This window comes from Chlorocebus sabaeus, chromosome 28, assembly GCF_047675955.1.
Source record: "Chlorocebus sabaeus isolate Y175 chromosome 28, mChlSab1.0.hap1, whole genome shotgun sequence".
In the NCBI taxonomy this organism is placed as follows: Eukaryota; Metazoa; Chordata; class Mammalia; order Primates; family Cercopithecidae; genus Chlorocebus; species Chlorocebus sabaeus.
The window spans coordinates 15,414,756-15,441,405 of record NC_132931.1 but is presented as its reverse complement, the minus strand read 5'-3'; the positions used below and the strand labels follow the sequence as shown (position 1 = coordinate 15,441,405).

Sequence of the window (26,650 nt, the reverse complement as noted above, 5' to 3'; positions counted from 1 at the left end):
GCTCGGTGGCTCACGCTGGTAATCCCAGCACTTTGGGAGGCTGAGGTGGGCGGATTGCTTGAGGTCAGGAGTTCAAGACCAGCTTGGGCAACACAACGAGACCCCCATATCTACAAAATACTTAAAAATCAGCCAGGGGTGGTTGGGCATGGTGGCTCACGTCTGTAATCCTAGCAGTTCGGGAGGCCGAGGCAGGTGGATCACTTGAGGTCAGAAGTTCGAGACCAGCTTGGCCAACATGGGACAACCTTGTCTCTACTAAAAATACAAAAATAAGCCAAGCGTGGTGGCACGCACCTGTAATCCCAGCTACTTGAGAGGCTGAGGCAGGAGAATCGCTTGAACCCGGGAGATGGAGGTTATAGTGAGCTGAGATCGCACCACTGCACTCCAGTCTGGGTGACATAGCGAGACTCCATCTCAAAAAAAATAAAAATAAAAAATTAGCCAGGCGTGGTGGCGTGCACCTGTAGTCCCAGCTACTTGGGAGGATGAGGTGGGAGGAGCACTTGAGTTCAGTAGTTGGAGACCAGCCTGGGCAACATAGCAAGATCCCTTCTCTACAAAAAAAATTTTTTTAATTAGCTGGGTATAGTGGCATGCACCTGTAATCCCAGCTACTGGGGAGGCAGGAGGGTCTCTTGAGCCTGGAATTCAAGGCTGCACTTAGCCTTGATCGCACTCCAACCTGGGGGACAGAGTGAGACCTGTCTAAAAAAAAAAAAAAAGGCAGGCGTGGTGGCTCACATCTGTAATCCCCCAGCACTTTGGGAGGCTGAGGCGGGTGGATCACCTGAGATCAGGAGTTCAAGACCAGCCTGGCCAACATGGTGAAACACCATCTCTACTGAAAAAAAAATACAAAATATTAGCCAGGTGTGGTGGTGCATGCCTGTAGTCTCGGCTACTTGGGAGGCTGAGGCTCGGGAATCATTTGAACCTGGGAGGTGGGGGTTGCAGAGAGCTGAGATTGCGCCACTGCACTCCAGCCTGGGCAATAAGAGCAAAACTAGGTCTAAAAAAAAAAAAAAGCAAAAAAAAAAAGACCTATTTTGCCCATAATCCTCTCTGGGCAGCAGTGACTTGGCCTGGGGCAAGCACAGAGAGTTGAGACTCTGGAAGCTGTTGTCACGAGATCTCTGCTAGGCCCCCGAGCTCAGGCTCGCTGCATTTTGGTGCCACTCCTGGCACCTGGTTTCTTGCCCCGGGGCTTCCCCTCAAGAGCTGTTCTGGAGGCAAGCAGGGCAGACCCCGTAGCCTGGGGTCCGCATATTGGTGCAGATGACATCTGCCCTCCCCTCTCTGTTTTGGAGGTCCCTTGTCTGGCTGAGAGGACAAGAGGGCCCCATATTCCCTGCATGTCCCACAGCAGAGCCGGAGCCTGAGCTGGACCTGGAGCCGGAGCCCACACCCGAGCCCCAGCCGCGGAGCTCCATGCGGGCTTCCTCCATGTGCCGCCGCAGCCTCCGGTCCCAGGGTCTGGAGGCTGGCCTCAGCTGCGGTAAGGCCGGTGTTGGGGGGAGGGTATGAAAGGAGCTCAGTTTTTCCACCTGCAAAATGGGCTTGGTGAGGTGGGGCATCCCAGGGAATGGGGCTAAGCAGGGCTCAGGATTGGCCCTCCTGGGTCTGTGGGGCCTGTTGGTTCTGGGCCGGGGCCTGAGCCTTAGAGCTCCGATACATTACCGTACAGACATCGTTACCGTAATGACATTGTTCCTCGGTAGGTCCTGGCGAGTGCCCTGAGATGCCTCTTCCCCTGATCCCAGGCGAGCGCCAAGCGGGCGATGGCACTTCCCTCCCTGAGACCCCCAACCCCAAGATGGTGAGACCTTCTCACTGCCCTCCAGGTGGGGTCAATAGGGGGCGGGGAATGGACGGTCCGTAGGACTGGGCCCAGGAGACCCAGGCCAAGGGGCTGCTTCAGGCTGGGGCAGATCCCTGCCTCCTGGCCCACCCAGGCCTGGCCTCTGAGGCCACATTAGGGCCATGAGGAGAAGCAGGGTGGGCTGGACTCACCCCCGCCTCCCTCCAGATGTCAGCCGTCTATGCAGAGCTCGAGTCTCGACTGAACAGCAGCTTCAAAGGGAAGATGGGGACCGTGTCCAAATCCCGGGCTTCCCCTCCGGGCCCCAGCCCGGCAGTCACCGCAGGTAGGGCTCCAGCCTCTGTCCTCTTGACTGTCCGGGTATTTCCCTCCACCCCAGGCTCAGCCCTGGAGCTGCTTCTCTGCTCCATCAGGGTCAGGGTTGTCCCAGTCCCTCCCATGTCCCTGTGACCCTCACCTCAGCTGTGGATCAAGACAGTAGCCTGGATACCGTGGGTTGTGCCTGTAATCCCAGCACTTTGGGAGGCCAAGGCAGGAGGATCGATTGAGCCCAGGAGTTTGAGACCACCCTGGCAACATAGTGAGACCCCGTCTCTACCAAAAAAAAAAAAAAAAAATTAGCTGGGCATGGTTGCGTATGCCTGTAGTCCTAACTCCTCAAGAGACTGAGCTGGGAGGATCACTTGAGCCCAGGAGTTCAAGGCTGCAGTGAGCTGTGATCGAGCCACTGCACTCTAGCCTGTAAGCAACAGAGCAAGACCCTATCTTAAAAAAGAAAAAGAGGCCGGACGCGGTGGCTCACGCCTGTAATCCCAACACTTTGGGAGGCTGAGGCGGGTGGATCACGAGGTCAGGAGATTGAGACCATCCTGGCTAACACGGTGAAACCCTGTCTGTACAAAAAATACAAAAAAATTAGCCGGGCGTGGTGGCACGTGCCTATAGTACCAGCTACTCAGGAGGCTGAGGCAGGAGAATCGCTTGAACCCAAGAGGCGGAGGCTGCAGTGAGCTGAGATTGCACCACTGCACTCCAGCCTGGGCAACAGCGAGAATCTGTCTCAAAAAGAAAGAAAGAAAGAAAGAAAGAGAGAGAGAGAGAGAGAGAGAGAGAGAGAGAGAGAGAGAGAGAGAAAGAAAGAGAGAGAGAGAGAGAGAGAGAAATAAGGCAGATGTTGGCAGATGACTGTTTCTGAAGAAGTCCCCGAGTTAGCAAGGGGTTATTGGATAAACTATCGAGTGCACGTGTTGTCCTGTGAATGGCACAGCTGGGAAGACAGTTGCTCTGCAGCTCAGAAGGCAGGACCCCTGCGAGATGCCCCGTGACTCTGGGTCTGGGCCCTAGAGAAGCCCCTCCACCCTTTGAGTTAGTGGTGTTCAGTGGCTCCCAGCTGGGACCCCTGGTGACCATTCCAAGGTGAGCTGGCATCCAGCCTGTCCTGAGGCTGAACAATGTCCGGCTCACTGGGTCTGGCCTTTGGTCATGCTTGGAAGGCAGGGCCACCCAGGGTCTTCCTGCACTGTGCCCAGAGAGGGAAAGGGGAGTGGCCCGGGACACAGAGCCAGTCTGCCCTAGGGCCCTCTCTCCAGCTTGCACCTGGAACCCCAGTGCTGGCTGAAGAGGAATCCTCATACTCCATTCCCCCTCCAGGGCCCAGGACCCTGTCCAGCGTCTCGTGGCCCAGCGAGCGACTCTTGCCCTCCCCCTGCTACCACCCGCTGTGTTCAGGGGGCCTGGCCTCCCCCAGCAGCTCTGAGTCCCACCCCTACGCCAGCCTGGACAGCAGCAGGGCGCCCTCCCCACAGCCAGGCCCCGGGCCCATCTGCCCTGACAGCCCCCCAAGCCCGGACCCCGCCCGCCCACCCAGCCGCAGGAAGCTCTTCACCTTCTCCCACCCTGTGCGAAGCCGCGATACTGACCGCTTCCTGGATGTGCTGAGCGAGCAGCTGGGCCCCCGGGTCACCATCGTGGATGATTTCCTGACCCCCGAGAACGACTACGAGGAGGTGGGCACGCAAGCAGGTGTGGAGGGAGGCGGGTGAGGCAAGGTGTGGCGGTCCACAAAGCAATAGTGTTCCTGGGCTCCTGCAAGGGGCCTGCTGCCCTTGAGATCTTCCCCGGGCTATCCCACTCCCTGGCTCAAGCTATCCCACTCCTTGCCCCAGGTTACCCTATCTCCTGTTTGAGGTTATCATGCTCCTTGTCTGAGGTTAGCCCGTATTCGCTGTCCCAGGTTAGCCCATTCCTTAGCTCAGGCTATCCCACCCACAGCCTGAGGCTAACCCGTGAGAGGGTCCTATCCTTATTCTAGGCTATCCCCCTCACAGCCTGAGGCTAACCCATGAGAGGGTCCTATCCTTAGCCCAGGCTATGCCCCTCACAGCCTGAGGCTAACCCTTGAGACAGTCCTGTCCTTATCCCAGGCTGTCCCCCTCACAGGCTGAGGCTAACCCATGAGATGGCCCTATCCTTGTCCCAGGCTATCCCATGATCCTTCACTTTGCACCTGCTCTAGTCTCTCTGGGCCCAGCCTCACCCTCCCCTTGCCTCTCTCCCCACCACCAGATGAGCTTCCATGATGACCAGGGCAGCTTCGTAACCAATGAGCGGAGCAGCGCCAGCGACTGCGTCAGCAGCAGTGAAGAAGGCAGCTCCCTGACCTACTCCTCCATCTCTGACCACATCCCCCCACCCCCACTCAGCCCCCCTCCACCACCACCCCTGCCTTTCCATGACCCCAAGCCCAGCTCCCGCGGCTCTGATGGTTCCCGGGGCCCTGCTCAGGCGCTGACCAAGCCCCTCACCCAACTCAGCCACCCAGTCCCTCCACCACCCCCACCACCCCTGCCCCCACCCGTGCCCTGTGCACCCCCCATGCTGTCCCGGGGCCTGGGCCACCGGCGCAGTGAGACCAGCCACATGAGTGTCAAGCGCTTGCGGTGGGAACAGGTGGAGAACTCAGAAGGCACCATCTGGGGTCAGGTGGGTGACCTGGGACCCACCAGTGCTCTGTACTGGGGGAGGATGGCTTGGGCAGCATCACTGAAGGAAAACCCATCTACCAGGCATCTTCCAACATCATCCTCCCTACCCCAAGCAGAGGATGAGTAGATGCCCAGCCCAAGGACATCCCCATGCTTGGGGGCCATTGCAGGCATTGAAGCCAATCTATGTCCCTAAGCCAAAGATACACACTGGGGACACCTGGAAATGCCACCGTACCCATCCTTGAAACCTATCGCTCTTGAGGCCAGACGAGTTCTCTTAAACCCTTAAAAGAGCAGCTGGTTCAAACTCCTGCACACCAGCCTTCACCCTTTCACTTTGATGCTTGAATTTCCTCCCGCACAACACTGCCAGGGTATGCTTGAACACCTTCAATGATGGGGAACTCACTACCTGTCAAGGTCTTCCTTTCCTCACTGGACGATTTTAACCATCCTTTGTCTTGCTCTGAAATCTTTTCTCCCCAGGATTCCCATGCCCTGTTTTCTTTCTGGCCCTCGAAATCAGGCAGAGCAATCTTATCCACAGACCAAACAATCTGCAAGATGAACAAGGTTCACCCCACCTCTTTTTTTTTCAGGTCATTCTCTTAGAACATGGTTTCCAGCCCCCACTCCAGTGTCCATGTCCCTGTCAAAGAGACATTCCCAGATGGAACCCCCAATGGGGGTTCCAGCTCAGAGGAGAGAACAGGGTTCTCACTTCCTTTGACCCAGACATCATACTCCTTTTAATATGGCAGGGACTCCTTCCAGCTCCTGGGGCTGCCCCAACCCAGTGCTCATGCTCACCATCATCCTCAACCGCATCTTCTTGGGATCAATAACACGCTCTCACGTGTAGTCACACTGGGCAGAAGCATGCTTGTGATTTTTTCCCCACTGCCATCTCCTGGGTCCCAATTCTGTCTCCTGCCTTCTCAGCCAAGATATCATCAGCCTACATCTCTAGGGACCCTTTCCAAGTTGCTAATAAAGATGCCCAGTGAGGCCAGTCTTGGTGGTTCATGCCTGTAATCCCAGCACTTTGGGAGGCTGAGGTGGGAGGACTGCTTGAGCCCAGGAGTTCAAGGCAAGCCTGGGCAACATAGTGAGATCTCATCTCTACAAAGAATTCAAAAAATTAGCCGGACATGGTGGTGCATGCCTGTGGTCCCAGCTACTCGGGAGGCTGAAGAGGGAGGATCACTTGATTCCCAGAGGTGGAGGTTGCAGTAAGCCAAGATGGCACCACTGCAGTTCAGCCTAGGGGACAGAGTGAGACCCTATCTCAAAACAACAACAACAACAAAAAAACCTCAGACAAGGGCACAAATAGGGACCTCCTGAGTCCCCTGGAGACCTCACTCCTGCCAACCTTAAACCAATCTCCAAGTCTTGCTCCACAGCACGGTTCTTCCTTTGGTTACCAAAGGCGGAGACGGACACAGGTCACACATCTGGCCAAGCCCAAATCCATCCTCAGTGTCCCTGCCCTGCAGCTGTGTTCTAAGACTTCATTCCCCTGCCTGCCCTCCCTTTGGGTCGTCTCCCTTTGGCAGGCACCCCATCCTCACTCCCTGTCCCAGCCCCAAGCTGTCACCTCTCATCTACGCCATTCATCACAGCCACGTGTCCAGCATCTGGCCCCTAGGCTGTCACAGCTGCAGTTCTCCCTGCACCAGCTCACTCTGCCCAGGGCAGCCCTGGTGAACTCACTGCCCTCCAAGGAGACCTGATGACAGAGCCAGACCGCTGAGCCACCTCTGGTAGCCCCTTACTTGGCTCTAGCCTCTTCACAGCTCCTTCATGCCCCCGCTTCAGTCCCACCTTGCTGGCTTCTGCACGAGTAGAGTTCCAAGTCTTGAGTCTCGATTGACCCCAAGAGGCGCTGGCTCAGCACCCAGTGACTCGGATAATCTTGCTTTTCTTGCAGTCTCCTCCGGCTCTGGGCTTGATCCCAGCGCCTGATGGGTGCTTTTGCTCGGGAAGCCCCCAGGGCGGCCCTCAGAGGGTGGGAAGTGGGAGGCCTGTCCAGCTGCTGCTGCTGCTCCTCCTTTGAACTTCCCATCTTCCCTGGCAGCTCGGGGAAGACTCTGACTACGACAAGCTGAGTGACATGGTGAAATACCTTGACCTGGAGCTCCACTTCGGCACCCAGAAACCTGCTAGTGAGTGGCCTGATGGCCTTAGGGGAACCCCAGATACCACACCGTCTGTGACAGCCCCAGGCTTAGCATCTCCCAGGGCTGCACTGACTGCTATTTAACCTGATGTGTCCTCAAGCCTTCCATCCCTGAGTTATTTAATAGCTGGCATTTAGGCCGGGCACAGTGGCTCACGCCTGTCATCCCAGCACTTTGGGAGGCTGAGATGGGTGGATCGCCTGAGCTCAGGAGTTCGAGACCAGCCTGGGCAATGTGGGAAAACCCCTGTCTCTACCAAAAATACAAAAAATTAGCCAGGCATGGTGGAGGATGCCTGTGGTTCCCAGCTACTTGGGAGGCTGAGCTGGGAGGATCAATTGAGCCTGCGAGGTGGAGGTTGCAGTGAGCCATGATCACACCACTGCACTCCGACCTGGTAACCTGGGTGACCCAGTGAGACCCTGTCTCAAAAAAAAAAAAAAAAAAAAGGTTGGCATTTATTGTGCAGTGATCAAATACCAGGGACTCTAATTTCTAAATCCCATGGCAACTCTACGATGTACATACTGTGATCACCACTCACTTCCTCATGAGGAAGCACAGAGAGGTGAGGTAATTTGTTCACAGTCACACCGTAGACAGGGGGCATCCACAAATATATCTTCCAGTCTCCCTTGCCCTCACCCTTTCCTGGGTATCTCCCTGTCATTGCTGGGTGGAACAGGCGGTCCCAGGGTGGAACAGAAAGACCTGGCCTCCTACAGCATGGAGGATGCACAGGGCACGGGGTGGGGGAGGTTACACACAGGACCTGAGGCCTGAGGGTCCCCGACCTGAGGAATGAGGGGACTATGGACATGCGTAGCTGATTAAGTCGAGGTCGTCCTTAGGGGGAATCGTGGCTGTTGGCTGTGGCCACACCACTCCTGGGCCTTCCCACTGCAGCCTCAGCCTAGCCCCCTTCGTAAACTGTCAGTTTCTTTTCCAGAACCGGTGCCGGGGCCGGAGCCCTTCCGGAAGAAGGAGGTGGTGGAGATCCTGTCCCATAAGAAGGCCTACAACACCTGTGAGGGTCCGGGGAACCCCAGGGGGTGTAGGGGGCAGGTGGCGGCCCTTTCTCTGGGCCTCAGACCTGCCCAGGTGGATGACAGAGATTAGGCGGTGGGGACCCGGACTCCTGTCGCTCAGCGCGGTGAAGGCCCCCTCCCAGGCCCCATAGCCAGCCAGATCCCACCTGGGCGCAGGTGCCGGCCCCGCCCTCACTGTGTAATCAACTCCCCGGCTCTGGCCCCGCCTCCAGCCTCATTCCCTCTCTCCTTCGCAGGCCCCGCCCTTGTCCCTGGCCCGACCCCCCATAGGCTCCACCCAGCTTTTTAATCTAGCGCCTCGAGAACCCCGTCCTCACCCTTAAATCGGTCGCTGAAAGACCGTCTCTATTTCAGGGCCCGCCCCTGCCCCGCCCCTACGGCACCCCTCGCAGACCCCGCCCCTGTTCCGTGTCTCCTCCATTCAGTCTCCTCCCTATAACCGAAGCCCATCTGGAAGCTCCGCCCTCTCCCTGCTGGGCCCCGCCCTCTACCCCAGCTCGATCTCAACCAGCAGCCCGGCTCCTTTTCCTTGCTCCTGCCCCCCAGGCTCCTCACAGTAGCCCAGGCCAATCCCAAAGCCCCACCCTCTTTCCACCTGAGTCCCGCCCCAGTTTATCCTCGTAGACCCCTCCCTGTTCACTCTCCCCCACCCCTCTGGAGTTCCTCCAGTAGCCCAGGCCCCGCCCCAGCTCTCCCTCGCAGGTCTACCCGCTTTCCTTGTCCTCTGCCCCTTCAGATTCCCCCCTGTAGCCTGGGCCAACCTGGAAGCCCCGCCCTCTTCCTGCCGGGCCCCAACCTCTCCTTGCCCCGGCTCACCGAGCGGCCCCGCCCCTTTTCCTGTTTTCTTCCCCTCCCAGGCTCCTCCCCTTAGCCCAGGCCAATCCTGAAGCGCCGTCCTCTCCCCACCCGGTACCCGCCTCAGCGCATCCTCTGGTCCCTGTAGCCTCAAGGCCCCGCCCTCTCCTGTAGGCCCCGCCCCGTCCCCGCTTCTCTCCGCCTCTGCCCGTCCCTCTCCGTCTTGGATCCCATCCGGCCCCGCCCCCTCCCCGCCCACTCACCGCGCCGCCCCGCCCGCAGCCATCCTCCTGGCGCACCTGAAGCTGAGCCCCGCGGAGCTGCGCCAGGTGCTGATGAGCATGGAGCCCCGGCGCCTGGAGCCCGCGCATCTGGCACAGCTGCTGCTCTTCGCGCCTGACGCCGACGAGGAGCAGCGCTACCAGGCCTTCCGCGAGGCGCCCGGCCGCCTCAGCGAGCCGGACCAGTTCGTCCTGCAGGTGCCGCGACCACAATCCCGCCCCGAGGCCTCGGCCGGCTCCGTAGGGGCTGTCGCTGTGGCCAGTGCTGCTGGAGTCCCGCGCCCCTTCGAGGGCCGCCATTGCGCCCAGGCCTCTGTGTCCCAGTTTAACATTAACCTTTAATGGCCAGGTCCCATCAGGGGTCCAAGGTACATGGGAGGTGGGCTTCCCCAGGGGTCGTGCTTATTCTTCCTACCGGAATATCGGGCCCAAGCATTTAGCAGACCCCCCACCCCAAAGCCTGCGGTGGGGCAGAGGGTCCCAGGAAGGGGATGGGTGAATCCTGGCTCTGCCTTCGAGGCAGATGCTGTCAGTTCCCGAATACAAGACGCGCCTGCGCAGCCTCCACTTCCAGGCCACGCTTCAGGAGAAGACAGAGGAGATCCGTGGCAGCCTTGAATGCTTGCGCCAGGCCTCCCTGGAGCTCAAAAACAGTCGGAAGCTCGCCAAGATCCTGGAGGTCAGGGGGCATACCCTCCCTGGCACCCTATCTGCTTCTCTGCCTCCTGGGGCTTCCAGCATGGAGGCCCATCCAGAGAGCAGGGTGGGTGGGTGGTGGTGGAGGACAGGACCTGCCCACCTTCTCGTCCACAGTTTGTGTTGGCCATGGGCAACTATCTCAACGATGGACAGCCCAAAACCAACAAGACCACCGGCTTCAAGATCAACTTTCTGACAGAGGTGAGGGGGCCTGCTGGCAGCAACTAACTGGTTTGCTCTAGCAGCAAGGCGCTGACGCCGAGCCTAGCTCAGTTGTGGCAGAGGGCAGGAGAGGACATTGTGACCAAGGAGGGCTCTTCTCCTAGCAGGAAAAGGGCTACATTGAAGCCAGGATGTGACTGCAGCAAAGGGTGGGGTGTAGTGGGGTGCGGGAACACACTCCCAGGATTTGGAAAAATGGAGTGAGGGAAAAGAGTTGGAAAGAGAGTGTCAAAGGCTGGGGATTGAGCTGGGTGTGGTGGCTCATGCCTGTAATCCCAGCACTTTTGGAGGCCAAGGTGGGAGGATCACTTGAGGCCAGGAGTTGGAGACTAGCCTGGACAACATAGCAAGACCCCAGTTCTACAAAAATAATTAGCCAGGCATGACACATACCTGTAGTCCAAGCTGCTTGGGAGACTGAGGTGGAAGGATCGCCTGAGCCTAGGGGTTTGAGGCAGTAGTGAGCGATGATGGAGCCACTGCACTCTGGTCTGGGCAATAGAGCAAGACCCTACTATTTTAAAAAAAGGGGGAGGGGCAAGAATTGATCACTGATGCCACAGTAGTCCAGGAGAAGCTGGGCCCATGTGACCCCATCTGATGGGGTCCTTGATGGGAATGTATGTTGGGGGTCACTTGCAGCTGAACTCCACCAAGACAGTAGATGGGAAGTCCACTTTCCTGCACATCCTTGCCAAATCGCTGAGCCAGCACTTTCCTGAACTCCTGGGCTTTGCTCAGGACCTTCCCACCGTGCCCCTGGCTGCCAAAGGTATGCTGGGTGGGTGGATGGGGCAGAGGCATGGTGTCCTGGGCTGGGAGAGTGGCCCCATGTGGCCTCTGTCCTCTTCCCTACAGTGAACCAACGGGCCCTGACCAGTGACCTAGCCGACCTCCATGGCACTATCAGCGAGATACAGGATGCCTGCGAGAGCATTTCCCCCTCCAGCGAGGACAAGTTTGCAGTGGTCATGTCGGCATCCTCTGAGCAGCCTGTTCCTGCACCAGGCTGGATCGTGGGATGGTTGGGTGGAGCTGGCTATGGCTCCAGTGGCCACTGGAGACCTCGACTTCCTGCAGAGATTCTGGGCACAGGCTGCTGTGCACCCAGGGTTCCTGGAAGAGGCGCCATGCTGGGTTGTTTATTGATTGATTGATTGATTGCTTGATTGGGACAGGGCCTCACTCTGTCACCCAGGCTATGCCTGGCTAATTTTTGTATTTTTAGTAGAGACAGGGTTTTGCCATGTTGCCCGGGCTGATCTCAAACTCTTGGGGTCAAGTGATCTGCCTGCCTCAACCTCCCAGAGTGCTGGGATTACAGGCGTGAGCCATAACACCGTGTCCCATCCTGGATTACAAATTTATTTTATTTTATTTTATGTATTTACGTATGTATTTATTTATTTATTTTATTTTATTTATTTTTTGAGACAGAGCCTTGCTCTGTTGCCCAGGCTAGAGTGCAGTTGGGCGATCTTGGCTCACTGCAGCCTCCACCTCCCAGGTTCAAGCTATTCTCTTGCCTCAGCCTCCCAAGTAGCTGGGATTACAGGCACCCACCACCACATCCGACTTATTTTTGTATTTTTGGTAGAGACATGGGTTCACTGTGTTTTCCAGGTTGGTCTTGAACTCCTGACCTCAGGTGATCCACCTGCCTCAGCCTCTCAGAGTGCTGGGATGACAGGCCTGAGCCACTGCGCTTAGCCCTGGGTCATTTACAATCCCAAGGCATTTATAATGCCAAGTCTGTGCGTAACTGAAGCCAGGGCTCTTTTGAGTGCCCCAAAGCCACTGTCCCATCTGTCCTCTGGGGCACTGCAGCCCAGAGCTAAGTCTCAAAATTACAAGGAGCAGCCTGTCAGGCCCTGCCAGCCAAAGGCAGTCAGGAGGGTGGGACATTTCCACTGAGCCCCCCAGCAGGGCCTGGCCAGTGGGTGACAGAGGCCCAGATAGGAAGACAGGCAAGAAGGGCATGTGGTACTTCTCCCTGCTCCCCATCTCTGGCTCCAACACCCCTTGGCAGGGAAAACAGAGTTTTCCCTAAGGCTGAAGCTAGGTAAGGAGGAGAGGTCTGGAGGCTGTGCCTGTGGCCAGGGCAGTAGGTGATGAAAGCCCATGTCACATATCTCTGACTGCAGCACATGGGGCCTGGTGCAGGTGAGTGTCTGAGTAGGAATTTGATGTCAGATCCACCCCTGCCCCTTCCTCTCAGGCAGAAGATCTGCAGAGAATCATTAAGCAAACTCTACAGCTTGGGCAAGGTGCTTTTCACCATCTCCTTTCACCCACTTCACACCCAGATTTTTGTTTCGTTTTGAGACGGAGTCTCGCACTGTCGCCCAGGCTGGAGTGCAATGGCGCGATCTCGGCTCACTGCAACCTCCACCTCCCAAGTTAAAGCACTTCCTCTGCCTCAGCCTCCCAAGTAGCTGGGATTACAGGTGCCCACCACCACACCCGGCTAATTTTTTGTATTTTTCAGTAGATACGGGGTTTCACTATGTTGATCAGGCTGGTCTCAAACTCCTGACCTCGTGATCTGCCCACCTTGGCCTCCCAAAGTGCTGGGATTACAGCTGTGAGCCACCGTGCCCAGCCCACCCAGATGTTTTGCAGATGTGAAAACTGAGGCTGTTTAGGTGAGGGTTAGTCCACTCTAGCATCCCTCAGTCTAGGGGTATTGGCCTGCTTCCTTGGGCTTGGAGGTCCCCAGAGATAAGACAGCTGGTCACATTCAAGGGTAGCCTCTGGGCCAGGTACAGTGGCTCATGCCTGTAATCCCAGCACTTTGGGAGGTCAAAGCTGAGAGATCGCTTGAGGCCAGGAGTTTGAGAACAGCCTGGGCAACATAGCGGGACCCCATCTCTACAAAAGAATTTGAAAATGAGCCTGGAGCCAGGCGCGGTGGCTCAAGCCTGTAATCCCAGCACTTTGGGAGGCCGAGGCGGGCGGATCACAAGGTCAGGAGATCGAGACCATCCTGGCTAACATGGTGAAACCCCGTCTCTACTAAAAATACAAAAAACTAGCCGGGCGAGGTGGCGGGCGCCTGTAGTCCCAGCTACTCAGGAGGCTGAGGCAGGAGAATGGCGTAAACCCAGGAGGCGGAGCTTGCAGTGAGCCGAGATCGTGCCACTGCACTCCAGACTGGGTGACAGAGCAAGACTCCGTCTCAAAAAAAAAAAAAAAAAAAAAAGGAAAATGAGCCTGGCATGGTGGTGCATGCCTGTAGTCCCAGCTACTCAGGAGGCTGAGGCTAGAGGATCGCTTGAGCCCAGGAGTTCAAGGTTGCAGTGAGGTACGATCACACCACTGCACTCTAGCCGGGTGACAGAGTGAGACCCTGTCTCAAAAATAAAATGAAGGCAGTCCAGGCACGGTGGCTCATGTGTGTAATCCGAACACTTTGGGAGGCCAAGGAGGGCAGTTCACCTGAGGTCAGGAGTTCGAGACCAGCCTGGCCAACATGGTGAAACCCTGTCTCTACTAAAAATACAAAAATTAGCCAGGTGTGGTGCCATATGCCTGTAATCCCAGCTACTTAGAAGGCTGAGGCAGGAGAATCACTTGGACCCAGGAGGCGGAGGTAGCAGAAAGCCAAGATCGTGCCATTGCACTCCAGTCTGGGCAACAGAGCAAGACTCTGTCTCAAAATTAATTAATTAATTAAAGGCAGCCTCTGCAAAGGAAATTGACCTGGCATATCAAACAGGCATAGGCCCAAATCCTGACTCATTTGCTTACCTGCTGTGGGACTATGGGCAAGTCACTTACCGTCTCTGAGCCGTTTTCTCATCAGGAAAAAGAGGGGTCATGAGAACTGCCACCACAGTGGTCATTAATTGATATGACCCTGGTGGGTTCAGCCGTGGCTCAGGTACCACAGTGCTTGCTGTGTGATCTTGGACTAGTTGCTAAAGTCTTCTGTGCTTTAATTTGTTCGCATGTGAAATAGAGATTATCTACCTCATAGAGGTGTTAAACGATGATTCAACAAGCTTGGAACAAAGCTTGGCACTGTTTTAAGTGCTGAAAAAATGATAGCAATTCAACCACCGAATCTTTTTGCATGTATCAGATGCTATTCTAAGCCCTGGAGGTGCAAGGAGGGAGCGAGCTTTCACTTAGGCGGTAGGAAATGAACTTATGAACAGTTTCAGATCGTGACAATGCTCTAGAAAACAGAGTAAGGCCTAAGGTCTGGCGCAGCGGCGCACACCTGTAATCCCAGCACTTTGGGAGGCCAAGGTGGGAGGATCACTTGAGTCTGGGAGGTAGAGGCTGGAATGACCTGTGAGCTGTGATCACACCACTGCACTCCAGCCTGAGCAACAGAATAAGACCCTGTCTCAAAAAAAAAAAAAGGTAAGGCCTAGAGAGTGACAGAGGGGCCTACTGTAAATGGCTGGTTGGGGAAGAAGGTGGCAGTGGAAGCCTCTGATCAGAGACCCAGGGCCTGGCCCTGCAGAGAGAACAGGGGTGAATGGTCTGAGGCCGCACTGGCTGTGACCAGTTCCCGGATGAGCTTAGTGGCCAGTGAGACTGGAGTCCCTTAACAGAACCCGGTTCCCTGTTGGACACAGGACCTGGCCCTTGGAAGGACTCAGGCCAACTGGGAATAGGGCTGCTAGGGGACCTGTCTGTCTGGGGCCACCACTCGAGATCCTGGGGGCATCAGCGGACTGGCTGTTTCCTTAACTGAGGCCTGTCAGTCCTTCCTGGAGACGGCCCAGCCGGCGCTTCGGGCGCTGGACGGGCTGCAGCGCGAGGCCATGGAGGAGCTGGGCAAGGCGCTGGCCTTCTTCGGGGAGGATTCCAAGGCCACCACCTCTGAGGCTTTCTTCGGCATCTTTGCAGAGTTCATGAGCAAATTCGAGGTGAGCCCCGGTGGAGACCTGAGGGGCCCTTTTGGAGAGGTGGGGACCAGAGGCCAAATGAAGGGATCCTCCATGAAGCCAGGGCTGGGAAAGGGGCCCCCGTGAGGGACACATCCCCCTAATCCCCTGATGGGGTGGGTTGCAGCCTGAGTGCTGGCTATCTAGTGTGGGAAGAGATAGGGAAGGCGTCACAGGTTCCTGGGACCACTGACCACCCCTACCTCTGTGTTCCCCCTCCCCAGCGAGCGCTGAGTGACCTGCAGGCCGGGGAGGGCCCGCGCAGCTCCGGGATGGTTTCACCCCTGGCCTGGTGACAGTGGCCACACCGCGTCCTCTGCGGCCTGAGCAGGGAGATGGAGGCCGAGAGGGCAGCCCAGACACTGCTGAGGTCCAGGGCCACTACGCCCTAGGCTCCGAGCACACCGCCAGCCTCTCCTGCAGCTACCTCAGCCGCCGAGCTGTGGCCGGGCCCTCTTCTGCCAACCCTTGTTCCTACCCCCAGCCCTGGAGCCAGATGCCCTAGGAGCGGGTGCTGAGTGTACCTGCGCCTGGAGGACCATGCTCCGTCGGCTTCCTGGGCCCACTTCCCACCTCGCTCCTGGGCTGTCAGGGACACCCGGAGGGTGGATTACAAAGTGGCCACATTCCTGGGACATGTGGACCTTTTTTCTGATCCTGCTCCTGGCGGGTCCCTACGAGGAGGCCGACACCCTTGAGCATGACCCTGCAGGTGGGCGCGAGATGGGAGAGGGCGGAAAGCAACATACAGGGGCCCTGGGGATGTGCACGCCCAGCCTGGGCCTTGGAAGCTGGCTTCAGGGACACAGGAGAGAGAAGCCTGGGAGAGATGCAGGGAAGGAAGGACTGTAGGAGGAAGACCTCCTATGTCAGGCTGCAGAATTGAGGTTTCATGCAGTAGACAAACCCAAACCTGTGTAGAAGTGGCCCAGTTGGAAGTGGGGAGCCTGGGAGTGGAATAGGCATAGTCAAGGTAGAGCATACAGAATGGGGAGGTGTTGAGGCAGGAGGGGAGCAGGATCTGGTGGCCGACTGCCAGGCTTCTCACCTGGATGGATGGTGATGTTCCCTGGAGCAAGTCACCAGACCAGGGCAGGTTTGGGGGCAGATGACACAATCTGGGATGTGTTTGGGACCCAAATGGTCATTTTCCATGTGCCTAGGCATATAGCAGGAGTTATCTGGATACGAGGAGCAGGTGCAGGTGGCGTGGTGGGCAGGGAGGGAGGATGTGTGAACTGTTTCACCTTTTTTTAAATTATCCGATTGGGCAGATCCTTGCATCAGACAGCTTCCCTCATTGCACCTTTCTTTTTTTTTTTGGAAGTCTGAAATGGGCTTTAATCCTGTCTCTTCAATTCTTTTTCTCCCACTGCAATCAAATGGCTTGCATTGCACCTGGGCAGTACTGGCGACCTGTTCCATTCTTCCCAGTCTCCCCTAGGCCCCTCTTGGAAGCCATCTTTGCTTTTTTGTTCCTTGCACACAACTACCATACAAAAACATCAAAACCAAAATTTATACTGCAAGGGGGATGTGGCTAGTGGGGTACATTTCTCCCTAGCAGCTCAAGCGGAATCGTTTCCGCAAGTTCCCAGTGCCTGTGTCTCTGGGAAACATGTCAGGAGGTCAGCTAAAACCTCTGCAGGCTGGGCGCGGTGGCTCATGCCTGTAATTCCACCACTTTGGGAGGCCGAGACAGGCGAATCACCTGAGGTCAGGAGTTCAAGACCAGCCTGGCCGACATAGTGAAGCCCCATCTCTGCTAAAAATACCAAAAATTAGCCAGGCGTGGCGGCACATGCCTGTATTCCCAGTTACTTGGGAGGCTGAGGCAGAAGAATCGCTTGAACCCAGGGGGCAGAGGTTGCAGTGAGCCAAGATCCCACCACTGCACTCCAGCCTGAGCGACAGAGTGAGACTCCATCTGAAAAAAACAAAACAAAACAAAACACCCTACATGAGATCTGTAGAAATTGTAGACTGCAACAGGCGTGATCTCCAGGCCTGGTTAGCCCACATGGCATTTTCCTACAAGTTAGAAACACGTGCCCCTTCCAGGAGTCCTAACCTCTTGGTTGCACAGTGTGGCAGGCCAAGCACCAGCTGGGCTTCCTCCCTAACATGCCTTGTATTGGTTTTCTGTTTGCTACAACAATAGTGCATAACAAACTGTCCCAAAACTCATTGGCTTCAAACAGCAATCACTTCCTACTCAGAAGTCTGTGGGTCCCAGTTCTGATCTGAGCTAGGCTCTGCATCCTCAGTCAGCTATGAGTCAGTGAAGCAGCTTTGGGAATCAGGCCAGGCAATCTCATGTCTGGGGCCTTTGACTGGAAAAGCTGGTAGAGCCCTGTGGGGTCTCTCATTCTGCACCCAAATAGCCAGGATTCTTTTTATGAGGGAACTGAGGGTCAAAGAGGGTGAACAAGCAAAGGCACAGAAGATGGCTTGAGGCTGAGGCTCAGAGCTGGTACACTGTGCCTTCTGCCACAATCTGCTGTCCATCCAGATGACAAGGCCAGCCGATTCTAGGGGAAGGGAAACAGGCTCTGCTGAGAGATGTCGCAAAGCCACTACACAGGGTGTGGATTCAGGGATAGACGGAGGATCAGGACTATTTTTGCAATTAATCTACTACATACCCTCTTGGCCAGGGGTGCAGATCCCAGCCTCCTTAAAATTCTCGATGGCCTTGGTGCTGCCTGGACCCAGCACAGATCTCGTTCCCCATCCCCGTGTACTCACCAGGTGGCATGCTTCTGTCTGTCTTACCTGGTCATCCATGAATTACCTGACTTCTCTCCAGACACAGTCCAGGCCGGGCGCAGTGGCTCATGCCTGTAATACCAGCACTTTGGGAGGCCGAGGTAGGTGGATCACTTGAGGTCAGGAGTTTGAGACCAGCCTGGCCAACGTGGTGAAACCCCGTCTCTACTGAAAATACAAAAATTAGCCAAGTGTGGTGGCAGGCGCCTGTAATCCCAGCTACTCAGGAGGCTGAGGCACAAGAATCACTTGAACCTGGGAGGCAGAGGTTGCAGTGTGCCAAGATTGTGCCACTGAACTCCAGCTCTGTTGACAGAGGGAGACTCTGTCTCAAAAAATAATAATAGTAAGTGTGCCACTGCACTCCAGCCTGGGCGACAAAGCGAGACTCCGTCTCAAAAATAATAGTAATAATAGTAATACATAAATAAATGAAATAGATACTTAGTCCAGTAGGCAGTGTGGTCTGTGCCTGCCTGGCAACCAGTCTCACCCTTCTGCTGGGAAAAGCTTCTTGTTTCTCCTTTCAAAAATTCTCTCTCCCCTATTCCCAGGGCCTGGAGCTGGGGTGACTGGATAAGGATGATCCTTTGACTCTGGCTGTGTGGCTCAGAGTCAGTCCAGGCCTCCAGCTGGCACTGTTTGAAAAAGAGATTCCCTTTGCTCTGGAATTTCTGGGTGTATAGAAGGTAGGAGTCAGGAGGGGCTTCCAAGACCACCACATGAAGGTCACCCGCCTGGATATAAAGCTAGTACAGAAGAGAAAAAGAGGGGAGAAGATCACCATATACATCCCACTGTCCCTGGATCTAGCCATACCTGAAGCACACACTGGACATGTCGGTCTTCAAGCCAACAGATTCTTCCTCCGTTTAAATTTTAAATGTATTTAAATTCCCTGGCTTAGGCTGGTTTGAATGGTTGCTATTACAACCCTGAAAGGGTTAACTAACAGACCCATTAACAGATGCTGATGGATGTTCAGTACTCAGTGAGAGCTCTTCCTCCATACACGCATTGGCCAATGCTTTTTATATTTTATATATTTAGTATTATTATTTTGAGACAGGGTCTTGTTCTGTTGCCCAGGCTGGAGTACAATGGCACGATCTTGGCTTACCGCAACCTCTGCCTCAGGTTCAAGTGATTCTCCTGCCTCAGCCTCTGGAGTAGCTGGGATTACAGGCACATGCCGCCACGCCTGGCTAATTTTTGTATTTTTAGTAGAGCTGGAGTTTCAACATGTTGGTCAGGCTGGTCTCAAACTGCTGACCTCGTGAGACGGAGTCTTGCTCTGTCGCCCAGGCTGGAGTGCAGTGGCGCCATCTCAGCTTGCTTCAAGTTCCGCCTCCCGGGTTCATGCCATTCTCCTGCCTCAGCCTCCCGAGTAGCTGGGACTACAGGCGCCCACCAGCGCGCCCGGCTAATTTTTTGTACTTTTTAGTAGAGACGGGGTTTCACTGTGTTAGCCAGGATGGTCTCAAACTCCTGACCTCATGATCCGCCCGCCTCAGCCTCCCAAAGTGCTGGGATTACAGGCGTGAGCCACCACGCCCAGCCCGGCCAATGCTTTTTAATTGCCTACTATGTACCAGGTGTATTGCTGGGTACGAACATCTTAGAAGGCAGCCTCTCTGAGTTTGGTTACCTGGGGTTACGTTTTATGGTGGTTCTACCCCGGAGTCCGTGCAAAGCCCTGTATGCGACTCGATATCTGTACCGCATCCACCCGGACCCCCTAGTTCCTCACCAGGTGACACAGTGTGAATGCAGGCACTTATGCCTCAGGAATGCATTTATCTCCAATAATACTAACAAAATAACGTAGCCTAATGATACACCACCTTTCCAGAGAGTAATATCCGTTAATGTTTGTTAGTTAGTGTGCTCAGTGTTTTTACGGATTTCATTTTACTTTCCCAAAAAACCCTCCAAGGTAGATTTCATTATCTCCTTTTTGCAGGTAAAACTCTGAAACTTAGGAAGGTTATGTGACTTGCTGGATCTAAAACCGAATTCTGTCTAAATCCAAAAGCCCCATCCTCTGAGTGAAAATAGCTGATATATATATATATATATATATATACATATATATATATATATATGCACTCTAAGAGCCACAGATGCTGGGGGTTTCAACATAAAGCCCTTACTTCTTTTCTCTCTTCCTGTTCCCTCTATTCGTTTGCTAGGGCTGCTATGATAAAATACCATAGACTGGGCAGCTTAAACGGAAAACAAAATGTGTTTTCCCACAGTTTTGGGGGCTGGAAGTCCAAGATCAAAGTGTCAGCAGGTTGGGTCTCCCCCAAGGCTGTTCTTGGCTTGCAGACAGGCTTTCTCCCTGTCTCTTCCCTTGGTCTTTTCTCCCCAGCACTCCCTGGCATTTCTTTCTCCTTCTCCGTCTCCGTCTCCTTCTCCTTTTTCTTCTCCTTCTCCTCCTTCTCCTCCTCCTCCCTCTCCTCCTTCTCCTCCCTGCCACCCTCCCTCCTCCTCCATCCTCCTCCTTCCTTCTTTCTTCTTCTTCTTCTTTTTTTTTTTTTTTGAGATGGAGTCTCGCTCTGTCGCCCAGGCTGGAGTGCAGTGTCACGATCTCGGCTCACTGCAACCTCCCCCTCCCAGGTTCAAGCGATTCTCCTGCCTCAGCCTCCGGAATAACTGAGATTACAGGTGAGTGCTGCCACGCCTGGCTAATTTTTGTATTTTCAGTAGAGATGGGGTTTCACTATGTTGGCCAGGCTGGTCTCAAACTCCTGACCTCAGGTGATCCGCCTGCCTCAGCCTCCCAAAGTGCTGAGATTATAGGCGTGAGCCACCGCACCCTGGCTCTTTTTTTGTTTGTTTGTTTCATGAAGACAGGATCTTGCTCTATCACTCAGGCTGGAGTGCAGTGGTACAATCATGGCTCACTGCATAATTGCAGTAAACACTAAGTAATGCAGACATATGGAGGATTGCTTGTGGATTCAAGCAATTCTCTTGCCTCAGCCTCTCGAGTAGCTGGAACCACAGGCATGTAACACCATGCTCGACTAATTTTTTTTTTTTTATTTTGTAGATATGGGGTCTTGCTATATTGTCCAGGCTTCTGCCTCTTCGATTAAGGAAGCCAGTCCTATTGGATTAAGCCTCCTCCCCTGTGGCCTCATTTACCCTTAATTACCTTTCTCCAAATACACTCACATTCTGAGATACTGTGCGTTAGGACTTCCACATATGAATTTGGTGGTGGGGGGAGAGTGGTATAATTCAGGCCATAACACCGTCTTTGCAGGTGCCAGAGATATAATAGTCCCAGTCTCAAGGAGGCCTCAAAAGATTTCTGTATGAGTTGACAATGCTTCACAGGGAAGATATTCTATCAGGCACAGGCTGCACCGTGGCTCATGCCTGTAATCCCAGCACTTTGGGAAGCCAAGGCGAGTGGATCTCTTGAGGTCAGGAGTTTGAGACCAGCCTGGCCAACACAAAGAAATCCCGTCTCTACTAAAAATACAAAAAATTAGCCAGGCGTAGTGGCGGGGGACTGTAAATCCCAGCTACTCAGAAGGCTGAGGCAGGAGAATTGCTTGAACCCAGAGGCAGAGGTTGCAGTGAGCTGAGATCGCGGTGCTGCATTCCAGCCTGGGCGACAGAGCAAGATTCCATCTCAAAAAAGGAAAAAAAAGAGCAAAAGAAAAAAAAGATTCTATCAGACAGGATTCTCCCACCCCATGCCTCTTCTACAAACTTGTATGCATCTGCTTCCGTCCTCATCACAGGGCATCCAGGCCTCCCTCCCCACTCCTCGAATTCAGAGTGAATTTCCTGTCTGTGCTGGGCACCTGCCTTCCCAAGCTCTCAGTCCATCAGTGACCACAAATCACTCTCAACTAGCTCTTTCCCCTTCACTTGTAAATATCCCGTTCCCACTGCTGTCCACGCAGCATGCTGGACAGTTCTAGACCTCGGCAGCTGCTGCCCTCTCCTTCCCCTTTTCTTTTCTTTTCTTTTTTTTTTTTAAATTGAGACGGAGTCTCACTCTGTCGCCCAGACTGGAGTGCAGTGGTGTGATCTCGGCTCACGGCCTCGGCCTCCCGAAGTGCTGGGATTACAGGTATGAGCCCCTGCACCCGGCCTACCCAGGTTCTTAAGAGATAGTTTTACTGGGTGCTATGGTTTGGATGTTTGTACCCTCCAAACTTCATGTTGAAGTTTGATTCCACTTTTTCCAACTGGGGCTTGGCAGAATGGCTGCTGCAAAGAAGGGTGGCGAGAAGAAGGGTCATTCTGCCATTAGTGAGGCGGTGACCCCAGAATACACCAGCGCATCGGTGGAGTGGGCTTCAAGAAGTGCCCCTCGGGCACACAGAGAGATCCAGAAATTCGCCATGAAGGAGATGGGAACTCCAAAGGTGCACATTGATGTGAGGCTCAACAAAGCTCTCTGGGCCAAAGGAATAAGGAATGTCCCACACCACATCTGTGTGAGGTTGCCCAGAAAACGTAATAAGGACGAAGATTCACCAAACAAGCTCTATGCTTTTGTTACCTACGTACCTGTTACCACTTTCACAAATCTATAGACAGGCAATGTGGATGAGAACTAACCACTGATGGTTCAATACATTAAGTAAAATTATTTTTAAAAAAGAAATTTGGGCTGGGCGCGGTGGCTCACGCCTGTAATCCCAGCACTTTGGGAGGCCAAGATGGACGGATCATTTGAGGTCAGGCGTTCAAGACTAGCCTGACCAACATGGTGAAACCCTGTCTCTACTGAAAACACACACACACACACACACACACAAATTAGCTGGGTGTGGTGGTGTGCACCTGTAATCCCAGCAAAAGTGAAAATAAAATAAAAAATAAAAACAAGACAAAAAAATATATGAGAAGTTTTCTTTTTTCTTTTGGGTAAAGACTATTAATTGGTATGTAATGGACTGTATCTACCTTCCTATATAAAAGGGTGTTCTGTATTTTTTTGTTTTTTAGACAGTCTCACTCTGTTGCCCAGACTGGAGTGCAGTGGTGTGATCCTGACTTACTGCAACCTCTGCCTCCTGGGTTCAAATGATTCTCCTGCCTCAGTCTCCTGAGTAGCTGGGATTATAGGTGTGTGCCACCATGCCCAGTTAATTTTTGTATTTTCAGTGGAGACTTAGGTTTCACCACGTTGGCAAGGCTGGTCTTGAACTCCTGACCTCAAGTGATCCACCCACCTCGGCCTCCCAAAGTGCTGGGATTATAGGCATGAGCCACCGTGCCCGGCCTGGTGTTTTGTCTTTGAAATCACTTTGATGGACTGCCTGTGATGCTCATCACAGTGTAGTCTGATGCTGATTCATTAATAAAACTATTTCATTCTTTTTTTTTTTTTTTTTTTGAGATGGAGTCTGGCTCTGTCGTGCAGTGGCCGGATCTCAGCTGGAGTGCAGTGGCCGGATCTCAGCTCACTGCAAGCTCCGCCTCCCGGGTTTACGCCATTCTCCTGCCTCAGCCTCCCGAGTAGCTGGGACTACAGGCGCCCGCCACGTTGCCTGGCTAATTTTTTGTATTTTTTTTAGTAGAGACGGGGTTTCAACGAGTTAGCCAGGATGGTCTCGATCTCCTGACCTTGTGATCCACCCGTCTCGGCCTCTCAAAGTGCTGGGATTACAGGCTTGAGCCACTGCGCCCGACCCTAAAACTATTTCATTCTTTTCTACATTTGGAGCAGAAGTTTTACTGGGTTAGCAGGAGATATTATTTTCATTATTTTTCCCCAACAGTTACAGTGAAGACATCAGCCAAGGTTGCATTCATCTGAAGGCTTGACTGGGGCTGGAGTCTTCTTCCAGGATGGTTTAATCATTTGGCTATTGGCAGAAGGCCTCCTTCTGGCTGTTAATAAGAAGACTGTTTCTTACCACGTGGATTTTTCCAGATGGCTGCTTTGGTGTCCTCATGACCAGAGAGTTAGCTTCCCCCAGAGGGAGTGGTTTGACAGAAAGGGGAGGAAGCTGCAACACCTTTTAGACCTAATCTCAGAAGTGACAAGCTGGCATCTCTATCATATTCTTTTCATTAGAAGTGAGTCAACCAGGTGCAGTGGCTTATGCCTGTAATCCCAGCACTTTGGGAGGCTGAGGTGGGCAGATCACAAGGCCAGGAGTTCGAGACCAGCCTGGCCAACATGGTGAAACCCTATCTCTACTAAAAATTAAAAAAAAATTGGCTGTGGTGGCGCACGCCTGTAATCCCAGCTACTCGGGAGGTTGAGGCAGGAGAATCACTTGAACCTGGGAGGCAGAAGTTGCAGTGAGCCGAGATTATGCCACTGCACTCCAGCCTGGGTGACAGAGTGAGACTCCATCTCAAAAAAATAAAGAAATAAAAAAGAAGTGAGTCACCAGCCATGCGTAGTTGGCCAACTGGACAGCACATGCCTGATGTCCTGGCTTCTCAGGAGGCTGAAGTGGGAGGATCACTTGAGCCCAAGAGGCTGAGGCTGCAGTGAGCTATAATGAAGCCACTATACTCTAGCCTGGGTGATGGACCAAGACCCTCTCTCAAAAAAATAAAAGAGTCACTAAGTCCATCCCATATTGAAGGGAAGGAGAATTCAGCTGCCTCTCAATTGAAGTGTCATATCCAAAAGCACTGAACTATTACATATAAGGAGTGCCAATAATCCAGTTAACTAGTATTACAAATCCAAAAATTATCACACATTAGTCCCTGCACAAGAAAACTACAAGTACCCTGAAATCTTGCAGCTCTTCTGTGAAAGAAATGTGAGAGTTTCCCAAATGTGACAGTGGCCCTAAAAATTTCCCGGGTATAACCAAAACAAGTAGAGAAGGTAAAAGAAATGTTTTCACACTATCAAAAACATTTTTTTCAATCAACCATGCTAGAGAAAAGACAGTTTTTCTATTCTTGCTATAGGAAATATGAAGAGGTAATCAAGGAGTGTACAGTGACAAAAACGTAAGAAAAAGCCAGGCACAGTGGTGTGCACCTGTAATCCCAGCACTTTGGGAGCCCAAGGCAGGAGGATCACTTGAGGCCAGAAGTTCGGGGCTGCAGTGAGCCATGATCTTGCCACTGCACTCCAGCCTGGGCAACACAGCAAGACTCCATCTCTAAATAAAATAAAGACAAATGGGAAAGTTCACGATCATTATTAAATTTTTCTATTTCTTCTTTACATAGAATGATGTTAAACAGCAAACAAGAAACAGCGCAAGTCGCAAAAGAGACTGCAAAAGGAAAAAGCTTTATCTTTTAGAATTTTAACAACAGTTTTCTGCATTGCTTTTATTTACTTATTTATTTTTTTGAGACCGAGTATCGCTCTGTCACCCGGTTGGAGTGCAGTGGCGTGATCTTGGCTCACTGCAACCACTGATTCCGGGTTCAAGCAATTCTCCTGCCTCAGTCTCCTGAGTAGCTGGGATTATAGGCGTGCGCCACCATGCCCAGCTAATTTTTGTATTTTTAGTAGAGATGGGGCTTCACCATGTTGGCCAGGATGATCTGGATCTCTCAACCTCATGATCCGAGGGCCTTGGCCTCGTGAAAGTGCTGGGATTACAGTCCTGAGCCACGGTGGCCGGCCTGCCTTTTTTTTTTTTTTTTTTTTTAATTGAGACAGGGTCTCACTCTGTTGCCTAGGCTGGAGTGCAGTGGTGGAATCTCCGCTCAATGCAGCTTTTGGCCCCTGGGCTCAAGCGATCCTCCCACCTCAGCCTCCTGAGTAGCTGGGACCACAGGTGCGCACCACCATGCCTGGCTGTTTTGTTGTTGTTGTATTTTTAGTAGAGACAGGGTCTTGCCACATTGCCCAACCTGGTTTTGAACTCCTGAGCTTAAGCGATCCTCCCTCCTCCGCCTCCCAAAGTGTTGGGACTACAGGAATGAGCCACGGCACCAGGTCCTTGCCCCCGCCCTGCTTTTTGAACCGGGAACTGTGCATTTTCCTTCTGCCCTCGGTCCCACAAATTATGTAGCAGATCCTGTTTGTCGGCTTTGTTTTGTTTGCAATTTCTTGTGACGTCCTCATCCCATAGAAATGTTTACTTTTTTTTCTTTTCTTTTTTTTTTTTTTTTTTTTTTTTTTGAGATGGAGTCTTGCCCTGTTGCCAGGCTGGAGTGCAACAGCATAATCTCGGCTTACTGCAACCTTCGCCACCTGGGTTCTAGAGATTCTCCCTGCCTCAGCCTCCTGAGTAGCTGGGATTACAGGCGCATGCCACCATGCCCAGCTAATTTTTTTTTTTTTTTGAGACGGAGTCTGGCTCTGTCCGCCCAGACTGGAGTGCAGTGGCACAGTCCCAGGTCACTGCAACCTTCGCCTCCCGGGTTCACACCATTCTCCTGCCTCCGCCTCCCGAGTAGCTGGGACTACAGGCGCCCGCCACCACGCTGGGCTAATTTTTTGTATTTTTAGTAGAGACAGAGTTTCACCGTGTTAGCCAGGATGGTCTCGATCTCCTGACCTCGTGATCCACCCACCTCGGCCTCCCAAAGTGCTAGGATTACAGGCGTGAGCCATCGCGCCCGGCCTAATTTTTGTACTTTTAGTTTCCTTATGTTGGCGAGGATGCTCTCGATCTCTTGACCTCGTGATCCGCTCACCTCGGCCTCCTAAAGTGTTGGGATTACAGGGATGAGCCACCACGCCTGGTCAAATGTTCACTTTTCTATCCGATTTGGCCTTCTCTTTCTTAAAGACAGTCCCCAGAATGGTAAAATCTTCAGACCCCTACATAAACTGCATCTTCCACCTCCACCTTCAATGTTGACCTTATCTTGAGTGAGGCAATCAGAAATCAATTTTTTTCCTCTTGTACTTTTGTTTTGTTTTGTTTTGTTTGAAACAGGGTCGCACTCTGTTGTCCAGGCTGAATTGCAGTGGTACAATCATGGTTCACTGCAGCCTCGATCTCCTGGGCTCAAGCAATCCTCCT

At 53.4% G+C, this 26,650-nt stretch overlaps 1 protein-coding gene across 4 annotated transcripts in view; it reads left to right on the top strand.

Annotated features, from left to right (window-relative positions):
• Positions 1-19,764, top strand: part of GRID2IP (Grid2 interacting protein) — a 61,864-nt gene extending 42,100 nt beyond the window's left edge. For 2 of the 4 annotated variants that reach the window (XM_037995471.2, XM_037995472.2), the window contains 14 exons: positions 1,373-1,501; positions 1,725-1,822; positions 2,033-2,150; positions 3,476-3,831; positions 4,391-4,807; positions 6,893-6,980; positions 7,945-8,022; positions 9,122-9,318; positions 9,644-9,799; positions 9,934-10,020; positions 10,684-10,813; positions 10,900-11,018; positions 14,760-14,924; positions 15,167-19,764. In XM_037995471.2, the coding sequence (XP_037851399.1) occupies positions 1,373-1,501; positions 1,725-1,822; positions 2,033-2,150; positions 3,476-3,831; positions 4,391-4,807; positions 6,893-6,980; positions 7,945-8,022; positions 9,122-9,318; positions 9,644-9,799; positions 9,934-10,020; positions 10,684-10,813; positions 10,900-11,018; positions 14,760-14,924; positions 15,167-15,238 (2,210 nt within the window). In that variant the 3' untranslated portion in view covers positions 15,239-19,764. Of the gene's footprint in view, positions 1-1,369; positions 1,502-1,724; positions 1,823-2,032; positions 2,151-3,475; positions 3,832-4,390; positions 4,808-6,892; positions 6,981-7,944; positions 8,023-9,121; positions 9,319-9,643; positions 9,800-9,933; positions 10,021-10,683; positions 10,814-10,899; positions 11,019-14,759; positions 14,925-15,166 lie in introns of all 4 variants that reach the window. The other 2 variants (XM_008018745.3, XM_073012804.1) reach the window with 1 other exon arrangement.
• The last annotated feature ends 6,886 nt before the right edge of the window (positions 19,765-26,650 follow it).